Raw genomic sequence first — 22004 nt, forward strand, 5'->3', positions numbered from 1 at the left:
AACAAAATGAGCCCAAATATAGCTCAGAGTTTATGCGTTAAAACAAAACAGTGTTTGTTCTGGGAGGGCCCATCTGGCGCATAGTCGGTCCAGTTAGTACAAGGTTTCTTCCTATTTCTTTTCACTCTCACCCTTTAATTTGAGAATTCCCAAAATGATACATAGAAATTGGTACAAATCAGGAAAGTAATACTTCTCTGTGAGCTCACTATGTACTTCCAACAGTAAGGGGGGTAATCTTTGCTACCAAGTCATCCTACCAAAGCACTACAAAGTGGAATGAGAGAATGCTTCCAAAAATATAATGTTTGTTTGTTTTGACAGAGACAGAGATAGTCAGAGAGAGGGACAGATAGGGACAGAGGTACAGGAAAGGAGAGAGATGAGAAGCATCAATTCTTCGTTGCGGCATCTTAGTTGTTCATTGTTTGCTTGTTCAATGATTGCTTTCTCATATGTGCCTTGATTGGGGGAGTGAGTTTACAGCTGAGCGAGTGTCCCCTTGCTCAAGCCAGCAACCTTGGGCTCAAGCCAGTGACCTTGGGCTTCAAGCCAGCGACCTTTGGGCTCAAGCCAGCAACCATGGCGTCCTTCCTATGACCCCATGTTTCAAGCCAGTGACCCCAAGCTCAAGCTGATGAGCTCACGCTCAAGCTGACAACCTTGGGGTTTTGAACCTGGGGCCTCCACGTTCCAGTCTGATGCTTTATCCACTGTCCCACCACCTGGTCAGGCAAGAACATAATGTTTTTAATTGGCAGATATCACCAGAGCAACTGAGGAACTCTTTTGCTTTTTCTGGGAAATTACTGCATTTGATAGAGTTTATCTGAGAAGACATCACCAAGGAAGTGTTAAGCAAGTCAAACTTTAGAGGCAAAAGAAATTCCTTGTATTAGAAGATAATATTAGTCAGCTGCTTTCTACAGCTCTACCCCACCCAGTAAGACTATCTGAGATCACCTGCACATTTCTGAGACATAAAAGCTGATAGGCTAGAGTGGACATGGTATTGATTACATAGGTCTAAATCCGGCTCAGTTAGATGCTCACTATGGTACTTTGGGCAAGCCACTCGTCTATTACTGGGCCTTGATATTTTCCTCCAGAAAGTGGTATGCCTACACAAGGAAACTTCATTCTAGGAATAACTCTTTGAAAATTGAACTGCCTTATGACTCAGTGATTCCACTTCAGGTAATTTAGCTGAAAAAACTTGAAACACTAATTCAAAAGAATATATACACCCTTATATTTACAATAGCCAAGATTTGTAAGTAGCCCAAGTGTCCCATCAGTAGATGAGTGAATAAAAAAGCTGTGGTACATTTACACAATGGAATACTACTTGGTCATAGAAAAGGAAGGAAATCTTACCCTTTGTATGGATGTACCTGGAGAGTATTATGCTAAGTGAAATAAGCCAGAGAAAGACAGGTACCATACAATTTCACTCATATATGGAATCTAATAAACAAAATGAACTAACAAGCAAAATAGAGAAAGACTCATTGATAGAAAGCATCAGGCTGATAGCTGTCAGGAGGGGGAGACCTGGCAGAGGGATGGAGGAATTTGGATGAATTGAGCAAGAAAAAAAAAGGGAGGAAAAAACTCATGGACACGAACAACAGTGTGGTGACTGTGGGGAGGGTGGAGACGGTATACAGGGAATCAATGGTGATGGAAGGAGACTTGACTTGGGGCGGTGAGCACACACTACAGTGCACAGATGATGTCTTATGCAATTGTGTACCTGAAACCTGTATAATTTTGTTAACCAATGTCACCCCAATTACTTCAATGAAAAGAAAAAAATAAGTAAATTTTTTTGTTCAATGAACTAAGGGAAATAAATGTTGGGCAGCCAAAACACCTTTGATGGTTAGCGATGGACAGACTTAGAGCCGTAGGTAGTAGAGAGTGGCTGGCCTCTTAACTTTCCTTCCCATCCTGTGCCTTATGCGACACAGAAATTAAGAAGACTTGGATCACAGCAACGTAAGTTCAAATCCTGGTTCTGCTATTTACTACCATCTGACCACAGTTTTTCTCCTCTTGAAAGCCTCCATGACTTCATCTATAAATTGGGGTAATAATAAAGTCTATCTACTTCATAAAGATAGAGGCCTTGTGAGCATTAAATCAGGTGGTACACATTACGTTTTTAGCACACAATAAATTTGTAATAACTACTGGCTGCCATTATTTCTCTTGCACCCTAAGATAATTTCCCTTTGCCAGGCTTGACCAATTTTAAGTATATGCATTAACTCAGATAAGGACCACAAAAAATAGCTTTAGAAATTTAAAGCAAATTATCAAGACAGATGGGTGTAAATTGTATCTTGAACCAGAAAATTTTTTCTATTGCTTTAAAAAACATTAATGAAACAGTTGTTAAATTTGAATAAGAATTACAGATCAGATGGTAATATACATATATCAGGGCTAGTTTTCTAAGTCTGACAACTGGACTGCAGTTACTTAAGCAAATATCCTTGTCATTTGGGACTAAACAGTAAAACAGGGACATTATGACTACAACTTACTCTCAAATGGTTCACAAAGAATGTACATATATTTTACATTTTAGAGTGTGTGTGTGTGTGTGTGTGCGCGCGCGCGCACGTGCGCACACGCGCGTATGCAGAGACCGAAAGAGAGAATGTTAACATTTGGGTAATCTGAGTGAATAGTATATGTAAAAATTCTTTATGCTTACAACATTTTGTAAGCAAATTTTTATGTGTGTATGTATATGTGTGTGCATATATATTATGTATATGTATGCATTGGCCAATGCTTGTATATCACTATTTAGTTTTGACCTACTATTTGTATTTAATTTGAAATCTGCTTGTTTAGCCTGACCAGGCGGTGGCACAGTGGACAGAGCATCATCCTGGGACGCAGAGGGGCCAGGCTCGAAAGCCCTAGATTACAGGGTTGAGCACTAGCTCATCTGACTTGAGCGCAGGGTCATTGGCTTGAGTGTGGGATCGTAGACATAACCTCATATTCACTAGCTTGAAGCCCAAGGTCGCTGGCTTGAGCAAGGGGTCACTGGCTCTGCTGTAGACCCCTGGTCAGGGCACACATAAGAAAGCAGTCAATGAACAACTAAGGTGCCGCAACAAAGATTTGATGCTTCTCATCTCTCTCCCCTCCTATTTGTCTGTCCCTCTCTCTGTTGTATCATTTAAAAAAAAAAAGGGAGGGGGGAAGAAATCTGCTTATTCAAATTTATTTACTAGTCCTTTTTCATAAAGTAATGCCTCCATTTAGAATTAACTGTCCTATAGATGGAAAAATTAAAAACAAACCCAAGTAATGTTGAATTAGTACTGAGAGATCTAAGTTTCACTTTAGCATTGTGAAGAATTCCAAAGTCAAAGTACATTTTGAAACAAATGATATCATCCTAGTCTTGTAGGAGGTATTAAACAATAATTGTACAAGCACCAAAGCTGGCAATGTTTCCACTACTGTTGCAACATCTAAGCTCAAAGTAACATCCAGGGATTTTTCAGTGGTCCCCTATGGAAAAAGTCATTTATATGCCTTCTGCTGTTTCTAATTAAATCAGTTTCACAACTCCACATTTCAGCCATTCCCCAAATGTCTACCAATGCCCTAATAGGTCTCAAGGAGAGCGGAAAATAGTTGTGGCAGCGTCGCATCAGACAACAGAGGCTGTCGATGCTAAATAAATGATTTTCAAAAATTCTGACTTTTCCTTTTATATCATTAACAGAAACCTATATTGGCCCAATCCAGCTCCCTTCCCTAAATAAAACAATCTCTCCCTCAAGCACTTAAAGAAAAAATAGTTTTTTATTCTTTTTTGTTTCTTTGTTTTTTATAAGAGAGACAGAGAGGGACCGGTAAGGACAGGCAGACAGGGAGGGCGAGAGATGAAGCATCAATTCTTTGTTGCAGCACCTTAGTTGTTCATTGATTGCTTTCTCATATGTGCCTTGACTGGGGCGGGGGGGGGGGGGCTACAGCACAGCAAGTGACCCCTTGCTCAAGCCAGCAACCTTGGGTTCAAGCCAATGACCTTGGGCTTCAAGCCAGTGACCATGGATGGGGTCATGTCTATGATCCCATGCTCAAGCCAGTGACCCCGCACTCAAACTGGTGAGTCCACACTCAAGCCAGATGAGCCCGTGCTCAAGTCGGTGACCTCAGGGCTTTAAACCTGAGTCCTATGCATCCCAGGCCAACACTCTGTCCATTGTGACACCGCCTCGTCAGGCAGAAAGACTGTAATGTTTAAGAGGAATAGCGGACATAGCATTTTACGGTGACAAAGCACTTAGACAAAAATCACCCCGTGTTCCCTTCACAACGCTACCATAAGGAGTCCCATTTTATTGAGTATAAAACTGAGGTGCAAAAATCAAGACTCCCCCAAGATTTCATACTTTGTATGTAGAATTTAGAGCCAGAACCTACATTATGTGTCTCCCTGGGGAGGAGGGTAGTGTGAAGGAGTAATCGTTAAGTTAGTTTATAAACTGTGGACTTTCAAAAGTAGGTTAAATGTGAAAATAAAACAACTAACTGGCAACAACAGTCTTTAAAGTACATTTCAGTGAAAAAGTTGAATGAAATACTTCCTTGAGAAAACATGCACATCACTCACAATGTTTCAGAAAGAACAGGGCTCTGGAGAGCCGACTTCAAGTCCCAGCAAAACCACAAACCAGGCACGTGAACTTGAATAAGGCACGTGACCTCTTCAGCTCAACTTCTGCTTTTGCAAAACTGCTTCTCCTCACAGTTATGAGAATGGACCTTCCTACATTGTGAAACTCGATATGCATGCTGTTTACCATCATTATCTTTATGACACTGAATTCTTCATGCCCCGAACAGACTGGCTCTCATGCTTCTCAGTGCACTGCACCCAGTCATTTGGAGCAAAGACTGTTGCCCTGTCCCTACTCCTCATCCGCACATCCAATTCACCTCCTTCAGGATAAAAGTCTAAACTCTGTAGCTTAAAAAGTCCCTCAGGATGTGGCCTCATCTCCTGACACTTTTCTTTCAATATTTCAGAGTTCTTCCTTTTTCAATAAGAGTAACTAACCACTTCATATGACCTAATGCTTCTGATGTGTTTTCAGACGCCTGTTTTCAGACAGGCCATAAGGTTCTTCCTGGGGCCCCCTCCCTACCCACCCTCATCTGGCTAATTCCTATGTGTTCTTCAAGATGCAGCTGAAACCATTCTGGGAAGCCTTTCTTAAATCCTCCAGGCCCAAGGACACACATTGCTTTCAGCTTCCACTGACCCTGCACACACCTCTTTGCCTGCACGTACCTCGGCTCCCAGTGTCGGCCCATCTCTTCCTCTAGACCAGTGGTAGTCAACCTGGTCCCTACCGCCCACTAGTGGGTGTTCCAGCTTTCACGGTGGGCGGTAGCAGAGCAACCAAAGTATAAATAAAAAGATAGATTTAACTATAGTAAGTTGTTTTATAAAGATTTATTCTACCAAACTTAGCAAAAATCTGACATAAAGTACTTGGTAAGTAATTATTATTATATGCTTTAACTTGCTGTAACTCTGCTTTATAAATTTTATAAAGTAAAGTTACTTCCCTACTTTATAAATCACCATTACTGTGGAATCAGTGGGCAGTTAGAAAATTTTACTGCTAACAGATATACAAAAGTGGGCGGTAGGTATAAAAAGGTTGACTACCCCTGCTCTAGACCTTACTGTCCAACTGAACTTTCTGTAACACTGGAAATGTTCTGTGTCCGTACTGTCCAATACAATAGCCACTAGTCACTCAAAAGATGACTAGTTCGATTAAGGAAATAAATTTTCAATTTAATTTCATTTTAATTATTTTAAATTTAAATTTAAATAGCCACCGGTGGCTTGTGGCTGGGGTGCTGGACAGCACAGCTCTACACAGACTGTCAACTCCCAGGACAAATGTCATACTTCTTTGTCTCTGTACCCCGGCCTGCACAAGCAGGATTCAGTGTTAGTTGAAAGAATAAGTGAATGTGTAAATATCTGTAAACACTTCTTATGTATAGTTGGGAAGTTATTCTGCCCAATACTCAAAGCATTCTGGCTTATCACAAAATTTGACCAAACTGGATATATCTTGTAAAACATACCTCATTAAGTATCATGGAAAAAAAAAAACCCAACACTCAATAAACCATTCATTTCTACACAGCTTCACAATGATTCTTAAATGACTTCCAGATGACTTCCTGACTAATGGCTACGCTGTTTATGAAATATTACGATGGTCATGGCAGCATCATTTCAGAATGTCAAAATCAACTACAATGTTTTATAAAGAAAAAGCATGAGCTTTTTACCAGGCTTGTATTAACATGGAGAAAAAGAAAAAAAATACCCTCCCTTGAAGGCCTGAATTATTCCCAGAGTATGCACGTCTACTCTGACCTATTCTTTGAAATTAACCAACAGCTCTCATAACTGAATGTGTCTTTGAAATCCCATACAGTACTTGGGGAAGGTGCACTGACTTGATCTGATTGCCCCATCACTGTGATAACAGACTACGGAGAAAACGTGACCTCGCTATGAAGAACTAATGGTCCCATTCAACTTGGTACCACTTAAAAGTCTCGGTTGACAGCACGCATGAGCTTGACAGACGCTTGGCCATTTGAGATTTTGAGAAATCTAAGATGTGAACATCACAAAGCAGAGCTTGAGCAGGTCTGACTCCAAATCCAGGTCCTCACTACACACCCCTCAGAATGGAGCTGGCTGTCCACAGCCGCGACAAAGGTGCTATGCCCACCGTCGCCCCACCCAGAGAAAGGAGAGATTCTCCACGCCCGGCCGGGTGCGTCACACATCCCCCAGCGGTTATGTGATGGCTGAATAACCACTTGTTAACGTCCTTTCACTGCATAATTACTTCTGTAATGGGAGACAAATCCTGCGTCTAAAACTGTATGTGAAATAAAAAGGAATGGGCAAAGCATCTTAAAGGTTGATTAGGAGCATTAAGGAGGGGGGCTTCAAATACATACTTCACTCCTTTTAAATTCAATTAAAGTTTTAATTAAAAATAAATAACAGTGCATTACAAAATAATTAATGTTCACTAAAGAAAAAATATAGGCTGAAATGAAACACACATTTAATTCTTTTATTCAAAGATAACATTTGATATATATGTCACTGTTTTTTGTTTTTTTTCTTATGCACTTTTGAAATAGTAAAATAAGTCATAGCTAGTATTTACATAACCCTCTCTCTGTTTCATGGACTGTCCTAAGCATTTAACGTCTCTGAATTTATTCTGCGTTCACCACAATCCTATGAGGGAGGGACTGTTGTTATCTGTACCTTATAGACAAAGAAACTGGGCAGAGGGAAGTTAAGTAACTTGACCCAGTTCACAAGCTTGGATGTGAAAATAATCTCTCTTCAGTGTTGGCTGTGGGAACATTATGTTCAACTAAGTAGTGTGGGAAGAAAACGTTCTCCTTAACTTTATTAAATCCTTAACTGCTATTTCAATACTCGGTCAGAAGCAGGAAGCACAACCTGCTTGTCTCATATTTGATTCCTGTGCGCCAGAGGGGGGAGGGGCCGAGTTAAGACACATAACATTCATTGACTTGCATCCAATACTCAACAGCTGGGCTGTGGGACTCATTCTGTAACATGAATTTAGATTCCTTCAGGGCTGTTTCTCTTTGATGTTCTTGGTATCAAACTGTAATCTTCTTACCTTCATATACTAAATACCACTGGGGGAAAATTTTTTTTTTCATTTTCTGTTGCATGAGGTTTTAGAACTGTTTCTATATATTTCTGCATCACTGATTCCAAATCTGAAATCCATTTGTTGGTGCATGCTCTAGTTTTTATGCAATTTTAATTTCTTTTTGTTATAGTTAATGGCATGCATTGGTTTTTAAATTGGAGTTAAAGGGCAACGACTCTTGGATTGAACATAACCACAAGGCAATTAATGTTTTACAAACATCACTTTTACATAATTGTAGCTGTTTTTAAATATAAAAAATTATATCTGATAAAAATGCCCTCTTATTTTGTTTTAAGATTGAATTATGGGTCCTGGCCAGTTGGCTCAATGGTAGAGCATGCAGGAGTCCCGGGTTCGATTCCTGGCCAGGGCACACAGGAGAAGTGCCCATCTGCTTCTCCACCCTTCCCCCTCTCTCTCCTCTCTGTCTCTCTCCTCCCCTCCCGCAGCCAAGGCTCCATTGGAGCAAAGTTGGCCCGGGCACTGAGGATGGCTCCATGGCCTCTGCCTCAAGCACTAGAATGGCTCTAGTTGCAACAGAGCGGCACCCCAGATGGGCAGAGCATCGCCCCGTGGTGGTCATGCCGGGTGGATCCCGGTAGGGCGCATGTGGGACTCTGTCTGACTGCCTCCCCATTTCCAGCTTCAGAAAAATACCAAAAAAAAAAAAATAAATAAAGATTGAATTATGGCTTCTTTGTGTAGGCATAAATGTTAAGAATAGTCCTGACACCTTCTGTTATATATGTGGCTGTTACACACTTCAACGTCAAAGGCGCAGTATTTCATCATTTGTGACACGTGCATATATTGCCTATTTTCAAGTTCCCCTTGGCGATCAAGACAAGAATTTGGCTCCTCATATTGTGTGTCATAATTATGAGGAAATGCTTCGTGACTGGACAAAAGGAAAGTGCAAAGGCATGTCTTTTGGTATTCCCATGGTTTGGCGTGAACCTAAGGACCACAGCATGACTGTTATTTCTGTCTGATCCATACAAAGGGCATTGGGAAAAAAAACGGCATATGATCGCATATCCTAATATTCCTTCAGCAATACGACCTATCCCACACTCTGAGACACTCCCGGTTCCAGTTTTCAATGGTTTTATTTCTTCTAAGGATGAAGAAAGTGAACATGGTGATCAAGTGTATTTTGATAAGATGCATGAGGAAATGCTTGTAGAATCTGAAGGGTCTACTTCTGATGCCAAGCAGTCATTAACCCTTCAGCAGTTTAGCCAACCCGATTGAATGACTTAGTAAGAATGACATAAAAATTGTCCTCCACTTTCTGAAGTAGGAGGAGCATAACTGGATCATTTGTGTGGATCTAAAATGGTAAATTTCCTGCTAGGACAACAGAGAGGTTTCACGAAGTATCCTTGCTTTCTGTGTTTGTGGGACAGCCAAGCTCGGGAGAAACACTGCACACAGAAGGAGTGGCCAAAACGTGAAGCTCTGGAGGTAGGGATGCAAATATTGTGAATGAACCTGTAGTTAATCGAGACAGGATCATTTTCCCCCCACTTCACATCAAACTTGGCTTAATGAAGCAGTTTGTTCAAGCTTTGAATAGAGAAAGCAAATGCTTTCAACATATTATTTTTGCTTTTCCTGCCTTGTCTTTTGAGAAGATAAAAGCAGGTGTATTCGATGGACCTCAAATTCGAACCCTCATATGTGATGAAGAATTTGCCAGGAAGATGAATAAGGAGGAGAAAGCAGCATGGCAGTCTTTTGTGGCAGTTACAAAGAACTTCCTTAGCAACTAAAAAGCAGAAAACTATGAACTTCTGGTTCAAAGGATGCTCTTGGCTTTCTGCGACATTGGATGTAACATGAGTATTAAGATTCACTTTCTAAACAGTCACCTTGATAAGTTTCCCAAAAATCTTGGAGCTGTTAGTGATGAGCAGACTACTGCTGGAGCATCAAACGAGATTGTCTTCAATAAGTACACAAACGCAAGAGCTACAAATGCAAATTTTTGCCTGAATAGAATTTAAATAAGTTTTGCACAAATTTTATGACTAAAATAAGTGTTTTAGTATGTTCTATTTCAAAATTGTAGACAAATTCTGATGTAATCATATATTTTAGTGTATTTACTGCATTATATAAATTATTATATTTTCACAAAGATGATACCCAAGAAAACATTCTACTTCATATGTTAAACTAAATGTTGAAAATTTTTCAAGAAGATGAAAACCTAAAATCTTGAAGTGCAAAAAAAACTGTAGCTTACAGAGAAAAACTAATGTCAGATTTGAGATCAGCACACTCGAATTAGGTAAGAACAAGTGTTTTTGTGGATGCAACAAAAATTTTGTTCCCCAGTGTAATCAATGAGCTTGGTCATTAAAAGTGTATATTTAACTTGATCTGAGTAAGATTTTACTTTTTTCACGTGACTTCTTAAAATATAATGTATAGTTCCCAATCCCTTTAAAATTGAAAGGTGCCTATTTTAACTAGGAACTTCTAAAATGTGGGGAGAGCAAAACAAAATAGAAGTTAAAAGTCTTCTACCATGTAAACTGTTAAATTGGAAATGTGAGATGCAACCTACAAGTTGAGAAACATCCCGAAAGTCGAAAGTGTTCTCAGAAACCCAGCAGGTGTGCCGTGCCTTGACCCCTTTCCCAAAGGTCCCCTGCAGATGTCCAAAGAGACCTCCCCTTAGTTTTCTGCTCGCTATCAATATTGTTTGCTACATCATGACCCTGGAATGCCTTGTATTATTTTTTATAGTTGTGTTACCCACACAGCAACTTCTTTGGCAACAATGGTAATTACAACAGCAGCATGTTATCTTGGGATAGCACTGTAATTAACTTGTGTCACTCACTGCAGCATTCATGGTTATAATAATTGCAGCAAAAAAAAAAAAGTCTCTAGTAGTAGTATTTTTTGTCCTGCTTTTCAAAATTAACTTCGGCAATTACAGTGCCTAAAAAATCAAATCTTTTACCCTTGAAAACATGATTTCCTCCGCACAAAGTCCACTGAAGCTCTCTGCATGTCTCGTAACGGGATACATTAGACTCTCTCCGTTGTGTCAAAAGAGAAGAGAAAAAACAAACAATTCTCAATGTGATACTTACAGCTCCTCCAGAAAAGGGAAGTTCTTAAATGCGTCTTCTGGTAACTGAGTAATATTATTCATGCTGATATCCCTGGAAAACAAAGTTAAGAAGATTGTTAACAAAGTGATATTAGACTTGGAGCACTCAATTCAGCAGAACCTCCCCCCCCCCCAAGAAAAATTAAGTGCTGAGTGTTTTGTAAAGAAATAAGAAAAATGGGCATAGAAGACAGACACAAGAATAGTCATCATTTGGCTTCAGAATGCAGAAAACAGAAATAAAGTTAAACCTTTTCTTATAAATTATACCCCATAATTTAGAAACGTACCCAAATCCTGGATTTTCCCCCATTAAAAATACTTGGGGAAAATGTCTCCTACTACCTACAATAAATGAGTGGGCCAGCGTGGCTTCCAAGTAGTATTAAAAATGCTGTGTCTGATTTTAAAAAATAATAAATATAATAAGCAAATAAATACCGAGGACTTGATTTTTTTTTTTTTTTTTTTTTTGCTGGCAAGGATGACTTCTTAAGCCACTCTTAGGAACAATAAAACAGGTCCTAGCTGTACCCAAGTCATATTTCTGCAAAACCTATAAAAGTCCTCCAAGTAATAGCTGTAAGTGGATTTCATTTTTAGGCTATGAACAGATGCAGGCTAGAGACAAGTGCATACATGACAGGTATGCACTCCATCCCCAGTTTTTCCTTAGAGAGGCAACAGAAAGGAGAGAACTCACTTGATGATGTAACTCAACAGTTAACTAGTTCAAACAGCTAAAAACAATACTTCATTAACCATTTCCTTCTTCCCTGGCAGCTGCCTGTTGAATTGGTTTTCTCCTTCCATACTCCACTTCGCATCGACACAGTGCAAGACAGGCTAAGGCAGCCTCCTTAAGGGACGGCCCCAGCATGCACTGGGACGGTTGCCTCACTCCGGTTCTCCTGCTTCTTGTCTCATGTTGAAGTCTGTGGCTGAGCCCTTGGGCCTCTCCTTTCTGCAACTCACCGTGGAAATTCACATGTGATGACCTCTTTACCAGATATAAGACACCCGGGTATAAAAAAGTGAAGAGCGGCCAAGAACACAAAAATCAGATACCAGCAACACCTCAGTCAGGTAAAATTATATTTTAAAAAAGAAGTGACAACTTCAGTGCCAAAGGAGGTGAGTCCCTCTTCCCCATTGTTCCTCTCCTGAGAGTTTGGAAAAAGAATTTGCACCCCTTCTAGTTACTAGCTCTTCCCAAGGTAGGTTTGGAAAACTTTGAGAATAACAATAATCGTAGCAGAAAAACAGCAACCCTGTAGCAGGTGACATAGGTCTACACATAAAATCTTACTTTGCAATTGGGGAAGCTGAAGCTTACTGAAGTAAATCATCTCCCCAGGGCCTCTCAACAAGTAGTGTGACCTCAGGAAAGGTGAACTCCAGAGTCCACGACCTAACTGCAAACTCTAAGTATTCCTAAGTATCACTGAATCCTCCAGTGACGTCAAAATATAAAGCAAACCCTCAGTCTTACCAAGATTTTTTTTCAAAAAAAGGAGGGATATTGCCCCCAAGACCCTGGCACAATCATCAATGAATCTCAGGAAGAGTACTTTGGCTCGATGATTAAAAAAAGAACTATAAATAGCTTTAGCAATTCAGTAACCAAACTTCATATACATTTCCTAGAACATGCAACTTCTCAAAGATGAACCCTGGGACTACAGAGACTCACATGCATCCCAAAACTTTATGTCACTGAAAATGACTCACATTCTATTAAAGGTAATGTAAAAGAAAACCAAAAATAATACACTTCTCCAGGAATATGTCTTCTCCAGGGAGCCCATACTTACAAACCACGATAAGTGAAAGTAATATATGTTAACTATTTCGTTCTTTTTGAACACAGGCTTTGATAGTATTGTATACTTTAGTCAGCTATTCTTATCCCTGGAGAAGGGAAGGAGAACCCTGTTTTTTTTCTGTATGTTTTTTTTTTTTCATGGACACTCAGCAATAGCAGCAAAGCATGGGTCAGGGGAGGCGGGCTCAACTCCAGCACGGTCACACAGCTGCTGTCATCCTGGGCCTCAGTTTGCTCATCTCTAACATCAGGGAGCTGACTGATTGGTTGGGTGGCTTCCAAGCCTGACATTACATTTGTCCATGATTCACCGTTTTCTGCAGTTTTCATGGAGGGGCACACCCTCCTTCCTGATGAAAATATATGAGCTTCATTTTATGGGAAGGGCATGTCTCTGAAAAGTTTACCACAACACAAAATTTAAAGACTATTAATTTGTCATTATAAAACTGAGTCACTCCCACTGTCCTAGCAACACATTTGGCCTTCGCCAATAAAATCATTAAGACAACGACAAACCTTATCATCATATTGAAAGGCAAACTAATAATCCAAGTAAGCAGTGATTCTGTAACACATCACACCATTTCAGTGCTCTTGAGTCATTCCCCCTCCCCCCCCCCCACAAAAAAAAGGAGAAAGAAGGATAAGCATAATTTATTACTTTGCAAAAGGAGGCTCTCCATACAGTTGCCTCTAAGTTTGGCACACCTGAATTTGGGTGTATATCACAGTAACAGAGAAACTGATTAACTGCCTCACCAGGAAGAAAGACACATAATTGGAGAGAATTTACACCATGCTGTTCCCTGCATTCCAATTTTTTTTTAAAAACATATGCACCTTTATAATTCTCTCATTTTTTCCCTCCTTGGAGTAACAAGACATAACAGGTAGTTTTGCTGTGAGCTACAAATACAATTAGTGGGACTCCATATTTACAAACTAATGTATGTTAAACAGGACGTGAAGCTTCGTTTCGGAGCTGCAGGTCCAGGAGCAGCTTTTGTTTTCGAGTTGTTTGGCATTTCACACACCCTGAGAGGTCCTCTCTTTATGTGTATTATTTTTTCTCTCCTACTTTTTGGGCTTCAGTTTCAAAACGTGTGTGAGTAAGGTTTAAAAAGAGGGGTGGGGGTGTGTTATAAGATGTTATCTCCAGAGAAGCTCTGGAGACATATGGTTACAGAGTATAAAGTGGGTGGGTACTCATTTAAAATAATGAGGGCTAATGGTGATAAACAACCCACAGACCGCCTTAAGAGCCGATTCCAGACCTGACATCAGCAACACCAGTGAGAGGCTTGAGGCTGGAAAGAAGGCTGGCAGTGAGGAGTTAACCATCACGAAGGGAAGCCCTATGCCCATAGTTCCAAATGTATTAGGCTCCTAAACCACAGACATTATTAAAATACATAAATAAGATAGTACAGAAAATTTTCAATTAAGAGATACACCTCCGAATCAGTGCCCTGACATTCATATGAGCAAGTTCTACCAGTAACTTCTGAAATTAAACTAGTACTTTGCCATCCTGGGTTACATTAAAAAATAATAATAATTTAAAATATATATATATATAAAACACATATATAACAAAAAATTATATAAAGTCAGAGCACCACCAACTCATAAAACCCCTCTGAAGGGTAATTTCAAGAGAACTGATGACCTTCCTAGGAAGTAGTCTGGCCCAGTGGTAAAGTGCACGGGCTTGGGAGCCAGGCAGACTAAGGCTGACCCGTGGATTCACTACCTCAGGCATGCTGTTCTTTTCTGAGTCCTAGCTTCTTCATTTGGAAAAACGGAAGCAGTAATAAATAAACTTATAGATGCTGAGAAGATCAGAAAACATGAAGTCACCTACGAGAGAAGCTAAGGCATAGGAATTATCGTAACAATGTCCAGGTATCTGCTGCTCCTGAAAGCTATCTGAAGCCAACGGACTAAGAGCAGGCCAGGCATCATGTTGCTTTTGGTGGCCTTCCTTCCCAAAAAGAAACACAAGAGAAACACTAAATGGTGCTTAAGACCTAGAACCTGGAGTTGTTCTTATCTGTGAAACTACACTCTAAACTCCAGACCACCAAGTGCCAAAGATTTAAGATGAAGAACACTTCAAAATCAAATACTTCATTAAAAAAAAAATTTTAAGTAAAAAGTTAAGCTTCACTTGTTGACAAGAGTCAAACACTTTTTTTTAAATGAAATTACATTCTTATAGGAAGTTTCTGAAAAGACAAAGGAATACAAGAGTCATTTTTTAAAAAAGACCTCACGCAGGTTAGAGATACAGGAGAGAGCCTAGAACTTTTCCTCACAAGGGAGAATATTCTTAAATTGTATCTTTTCTATATATATATATCTGCTTGAATGTATCTTTCCTATACATAGTTGCCTAAATGTATCTTTTCTACACGTATTAATTTGTTTTGTAACAGATTTCATTATAGCCAGGGCTCTCAAGGTCCACTAACTGGAACAGAACACATGTGAGTATGCTACACCCAGACAGTGCAATACTCCCACATGTTTACCTCAGAGAAGAGAAATACAAAAGCACGTGGCCCCCACTAGAAAAACAGAGCTGAACACTCAAACACCAGTAGTCACTGATTTCAAAATTAAAATTTAAAGGGTGCAATTGTTTAATTGAAACTGCTAAATCTCCCCAGTGGTTAAACTCTCATCTTTTTTTCCCTCATAAAATTCACTAATGCTAAAGTATCTAGAGTAAAGAGGAACATCATGTTTCAACAATGTACCTTTTAAAATCCCTGTAAAAGGTTCCCTAAGCGAGCCTAACCTGTTTGTTGATGGCCAAGCATGTACCGCTGTGGGCTCTGCCATTGCAGTGCTTACCGGGTCTGGGCCTTTTGCCAAAGAATTATTTAGTTTTTAATACACTGTGACTGACCCAATGTTATCTAAATTGGAATAAGCCCTCCTATTGGTATTAGATAAAATTATACTGCTGCTGCTATATTGATTATGTTTTGACTATTACAGAGCAGTTTAAAAAGTCAATTATATGTAAATTCTAGAGAACCCAGGATTCTCTAATTTGAGAAGGTTGGTGATGTCTTTAAACTCAACAAACAAGTTGATAATGACTAAGAATTAAAACTATTTCAATGACTTTTCTAGGGTCTTTTGTGATCAAACAACAACAACAACAAAAAATCAGGTCAGTCTCCTGTTAAGAGATGTGTATGTACAGTATGAATAGAAACAAAAAACTAAAACTAAATTTGAAAAATGCCTCTAGTGAAACAAATTTGAAGGGAAGGTCTCTTTTGTCCACAAGCAGTATAGACACATGTATAATATCAAAGTTCTAGTCAAAGCTTATGAAGAGTTTAATTTCTTGACATTATTCCATATCTTTGAGCAAGTAAACTCTTTTTCTCCTCACCATTTTATAATAACAAAAGTAACCTATGTTAATTGTCCTTAAAAAACTGAAATACAAAAAAACCCACCCACAATATCAAGTGCCCAGAAATAACCACTGTCATATTTCACTGGGTGCCATTACAGATTCTTTTTCTATGTATGGCACATGCTTTTTACAAATATGAAACCCCATTGTTCTGACACATTTATCCCTTGACACCTTAGACTCTTCAACTGCAAAAGGAAGAAAAATCATCTTTCATCTTTTAACAAAAGTGTAAATATTAAAGTCTAATATACATAAATGTTATTTTTGGCAGGCCATACATCACAGATGGGAACATCTGTGCTACTGAAAACTACCATGCCCAAAGAAAAGGATGTTTACAAGAGATAAGGAGATCTACGGTCACCCGTTTAACAAACATTTACAAAATATCAATTCACTTACATGCAAGGCACTGTGCTAGGATGATGAGATTTTATATCAAAAGATAAGCACACAGATCTTTTTATTTTTTTATTGATTTTAGAAAGAAAGGAAGGAGGAGGGAGAAGGAGGGGTAGAGAAGAAAGAGATAGAGAGGTTGATTTGCTGTTCCATTTATTTATGCATTCATAGGTTAATTCTTGTATGTGCCCTGACCCAGGATCAAACCAGCAACATTGGCATATCAGGACAATGCTCTAACGAACTGAGTTACTGGGCCAGGGCAGTTCACAGTTCTTTCTAAATTTTTTTAAATTAAAATCCATCAGCCTGACCAGGCAGTGGTGCAATGGATAAAGCTGGGACATGGAAGACCCAGGTTTGAAACCCCAAGGTTGCTGGCTTGAATGCGGACTCATCTGGTTTGAGCACGGACTCACCAGCTTGAGCGCCAGGTCACAGGCTTGAGCATGGGATCATAGACATGATCCCATGGTTGCTGGCTTAAGCCCAAGGTTGCTGGTATGAACAAGGGATCACTTGCTTCTGCGATAGCCCCCAGGTCAAGGTTCATATGAGAAAGCAGTCAGTGAACAACTAAGGTGCCACAACAAAGAACTGATGCTTCTCATCTCTCTCCCTCTCTTCCTATCTGTCCCTCTCTCTGATTCTCTCTCTCTGTCTGTCAAAAAATTAAAAATTAAAATCCATCAGTCCACTCTATTCTTAACTTCTGATTAAGACGTTGCAATGTTCGATTAAATTTAACCTTTTTAAAAAATGTACTGTTGCATTCTGAAGCAACAAGGAACTGCTACATATACATGAAGACTCAGCTCTTTCCACTGCAGAAAGGGGGCTCAAACAGTATATGTACTATTTTAGTCAGATTCTGTTCCAGAGACATTTTTCTGACCTTACACGTTTTGGCACTGCTGGAACCTAACTCCTCGATGTCACAAGATACCCTTCCAACACAGTGCGCAACCTTTCCATTAGGTTAGGCAGCAGGAAAAGTGGACTCCATGCTACCCGAGATCTCCTCTGGTGGTTCCAGCACAAAGGCTCCGTGCTTCCCAGTAGAGAGACTCCAACACCGGCTTCTCTGCAGCCTTGCAATCCTGAGGAGGGCTGCTGGAATCACCATAGCAACACTTAAAAATAAATGTTAATTACTACAGAGAAAAGTTACCACCTTGAAAAGTCATTACCTAGTTGGAGTACTTGAAAATCCTAGTATATAATCTTCCCAACAACAGAGAGGCTAGAGAAAGTGCCCACCTCAAATCTTAATAATAATAAAAATAAAAAACGTTTTGCTATAGGAGATATCAGGAAGAACGTTTAACTTGTTTATATACTTTCATGGATTAAAAACCTCTACTTTAGGGCCTTTTGGAGTTTTTGCATTCAAGACTATCAAAGCCAATTCACATTTGTTAAGAAAAAGAAGAGCCATGAAACAAACTGGGAGAAAATATTTACAAAACATATATCATATATCAGATAGAGAATTTGTATCTATAATTTAGAAAGAACTCTCAAAACGCAATAGAAAAATAAACCTGGTTTTAAAATGGGTAAAAGAATTTGAACAGACACTTCACCAAATAAGATTATACAAATGACAAAAAGCACATAAAAAGATCTTCAATATTTGTCATTAGGAAAATGGAAATTAAATCACAGTGAGGTACCACACTATTAAAAATGGCTAAAATGTAAAAAACAATACAAAAAAAAAGCCGCTGAGGAAGATATGGAACAATTGGAGCTCTCATACTGCTGGTGGAAATGTAAAATGGTACAAGCACTTCGGAAAACAGTTTGGCAGTTTCTTATAAAATTAAACAAAGGCTTATGACCATATGACCCAGCAATGCTGCTTATATAAATAACATCATTGCAAAAAGTCGGAAATAACCTGAATATCCTTCACTGGGAGGTGGATGAAGAAACTTGGGCTTATCCATACATGAAATAGTAACAAGGAGCAGACTATGGCTACAAGGAGCAGCGGCAAGGATGAATCTCAGATACCATGTGCTAAGTCAAAGAGGCCAGTCCCCCAAAGCTCCCTATTATTTAATTCCATCTATATGGCATTCTGCAGAAGGCAAACTTTTAGAGACAGAGAACAGGTCAGTGGTGGTCAACAGCTGGGAGGATAGGCTGGGAGAAAGGTGGCCCTACAAAGGAACACAGAGACCTTTTTGGAGTTATGACAATGTTCTGTATCTTGATTTTGATGATAACATGATTGTTTACCTTTATCAAAACTCTTAGAACTATAATTAAAAAGTGTGAATTTCACCATATGTAAATTCAACCTCAATACCTGTGTCAGCCTTTTAGAAATAAGAGCATATATGATATCACCTCCTCATATTTCTCCCACAGAAAAAAATAATTCATCTTTGGCTAGAGTTTCTCTTTCCCAGCTCTACCCGAAACCAAATAATTTGAGGCAGTGCTGGCTTGAGTCAGGAAAACTGCATGCCTTTTCTTTTTTTCTTTTTTAAGGTTTTGGTTTGATTTGGTTTTTCCGATCTCTACTACACAGTTGCAGCAGGACATTGGACCAAGCCTCTTCCTTCCCTTTTTCTTGAGCACTTAATAGGTTTGTGCCCATGTGTGGGGCATTGGGTATAAAAGAGAAGACATAGTATCTACCTTCAAAAGTGTTCCGAGGCAGTGAACAAGGCATTAAGAAAACAACAACGCAGAGTGCTGGGATCCATGTGGAGCAGGAAGGGAAATAAATGCTCAGCCAAACGCAGAGCTGGAGAAAGGGTTGCAGTGTTGCGCTGAGCACACCCGTTCCTTTAGAGAGAGCTGCTCTTTCAACCTTGGGCTCACTGATGAGTTTGGCACTGTTTCTCTGCAGAGATGCGACTGGCATGCTGAGCAGAACAATTCCTCACAAGATCTTGCTCACTCTAAGGCAGGGGTCCCCAAACTACGGCCCGCGGGCCACATGCGGCCCCCTGAGGCCATTTATCCGGCCTCCGCTGCACTTCCGGAAGGGGCACCTCTTTCATTGGTGGTCAGTGACAGGAGCATAGTTCCCATTGAAATACTGGTCAGCTTGTTGATTTAAATTTACTTGTTCTTTATTTTAAATATTGTATTTGTTCCCATTTTGTTTTCTTACTTTAAAATAAGATATGTGCAGTGTGCATAAGGATTTGTTCATAGTTTTTTTATAGTCTGGCCCTCCAATGGTCTGAGGGACAGTGAACTGGCCCCCTGTGTAAAAAGTTTGGGGACCCCTGCTCTAAGGTGTTCGGCATTGCTGTTTCCTGGGCGTCCTAAACAGTGCAACCAAAATATTCCCCAAACATTTACAACCTTCCCTTAGAACAGTGGTTCTCAACCTGTGGGTCGCAACCCCGGTGGGGGTCGAACGACCAAAACACAGGGGTCGCCTAAGCCATCGGAAAATACATATTTCCGATGGCTTTAGCCGCTGAGAAGCCACGCTACCGTCTGCAGCAGCGCTATTCAGCTTGAATGCATGCCGTTATGGACATGCATTCCAAACTGAATGCCTGCAGTCATGCGCAGACATGATTGCATCATCCGTAGGGGCCTAAGGGGCGGGGGGGGGGGGCGCTCCACAGTCCACAGCAGCGCATTACGTGTGTCCGGCGCTTGCTGACATCATCAGTGGGCGGGTGCAGAAGCGCCAGAGGACAGAAGCCTAGGAGGCGAAGAGGCAGAGAGCCAAGAGAGCCTGCGAGACAGCCTGCTGGTGTAAAAAAGGTTAATAATGTAAAAAGAGTACACACAGCCTGACCAGGTGGTGGCGCAGTGTATAGAGCATTGGACTGGGATGCGGAAGGACCCAGGTTCGAGACCCGAGGTCACCAGCTTGAGCGCGGGCTCATCTGGTTTGCGCAAAGCTCACCAGCTTGGACCCAAGGTCGCTGGCTCCAGCAAGGGGTTACTCGGTCTGCTGACGGCCCGCGGTCAAGGCACATATGAGAAAGCAATCAATGAACAACTAAGAAGTCGCAACGCACAACGAAAAACTAATGATTGATGCTTCTCATCTCTCTCCATTCCTGTCTGTCTGTCCCTGTCTATCTCTGCCTCTGTAAATAAAAAAAATAAATAAATAAATAAAAAAAAAGAGTACACACACCATACACACAATACTGTGTAAGTGTGGATTCCACCTTTGGAATTTTTCTGCTCTAGGAAAAGTTATAGCGTGAAAAAAATGAAGCAGCATGCTCTATATTTGAACAAAATCTGCGCGGCCTCCCATTGACTTGAATAGGAGAGGAAGAAATGTGTCAGAACTGCATTTCTGCCGTACAGGGGATCTCTCTTCTGCGGAATCCACGGGTCTCCCATTGAAGTAAATGAGATGTGGATTCCACCGCAGAAACCGCTGCTTTATAGTGTGAAAGAACCCTGAAAGATACCATGCTGTGCAGAAACTGCAGTGTATCCTATGACGTAGTTCACACTGTTCTATATAGAAAACTTGCCACTAATCTGGAAAAAACAGATCCATTATTTAAGCAGCTATTTACGGAATGGTAGCCCCAATACACTAGGTAAGGAGGTCCATTAGTAATAAATATTTCTCAATATATAATTAAATATTGTTTTTGTGATTAATCACTATGTTTAAATTATGTTTGATTTGTAGCAATGAGAATACATAATGCATATCAGGTATTTATATTCCGAATCATAACTGTAGCAAAACTACTGTTGTGAAGTAGCCACCAAAATTATTTTTTGGTTTGGGGTCCCTGCAACATGAGGAACTGTATTGCGGGGTCACGGCATTAGAAAGGTTGAGAACCACTGCCTTAGAAAGTTGTTAGCGCAGAGAGGGACATGAAATCTGTTCAGTGGGCGGCAGCTGGCATTTTTTAAAGAAAGATAATGTATAGTTAACATAAAAAAGTTAAGTATATCATATACAAAAAGAGTAAGTGTTGTTGTATGATGATTAGATTTGGTGTGTGTGGAAAGAGAGAAATGGGGGAGGGGGGACGGATATAAAAATGTAGTCCTCTCACTGGGTTCATAAAAAAACAAAACACACCTTTTTTTGAAAGCCTCCTAGCTAGATAACTTGTTTGTGTGGGTAGAGGGTGCCTTCCAGACACAGGGAATATCAAGCAGGAAAGCATGGCCAAATGAGATAAAACCAGTGGTCAAAGAGATAAAACTATCCAGGAGTCTGAAATATACAAGCAATGTGGCTACAAGTGGCAAGAGAAGTTACTGAGCCACACAGATAGTACACCCCCCAAAATGCCTTCCATGGACTTCTAGAAATCAGAACTTCATTCTAAAAGCATGGAAAGCTGCCGGAGGAAGCTGAATCCTACGACAAAATCAAGTTTGTTGACAGCAGGAAAGGAGGGGAAGGAGAAACCCAGCCTCCTTTACTGTAAACTGTTTTGT

The 22004-nt window shown here is 40.1% G+C and overlaps 1 protein-coding gene across 1 annotated transcript in view; it reads right to left on the reverse strand.

Annotated features, from left to right (window-relative positions):
* Positions 1 to 22004, reverse strand: part of LGR4 (leucine rich repeat containing G protein-coupled receptor 4) — a 113100-nt gene that overhangs the window by 41409 nt on the left and 49687 nt on the right. The window contains exon 2 of the mRNA XM_066251160.1: positions 10901 to 10972. Coding sequence (XP_066107257.1) covers positions 10901 to 10972 — 72 coding nt within the window. The remainder of the gene's footprint in view (positions 1 to 10900; positions 10973 to 22004) is intronic.

The sequence above is a fragment of the Saccopteryx bilineata genome, chromosome 1 (assembly GCF_036850765.1).
Source record: "Saccopteryx bilineata isolate mSacBil1 chromosome 1, mSacBil1_pri_phased_curated, whole genome shotgun sequence".
NCBI lineage: Eukaryota > Metazoa > Chordata > Mammalia > Chiroptera > Emballonuridae > Saccopteryx > Saccopteryx bilineata.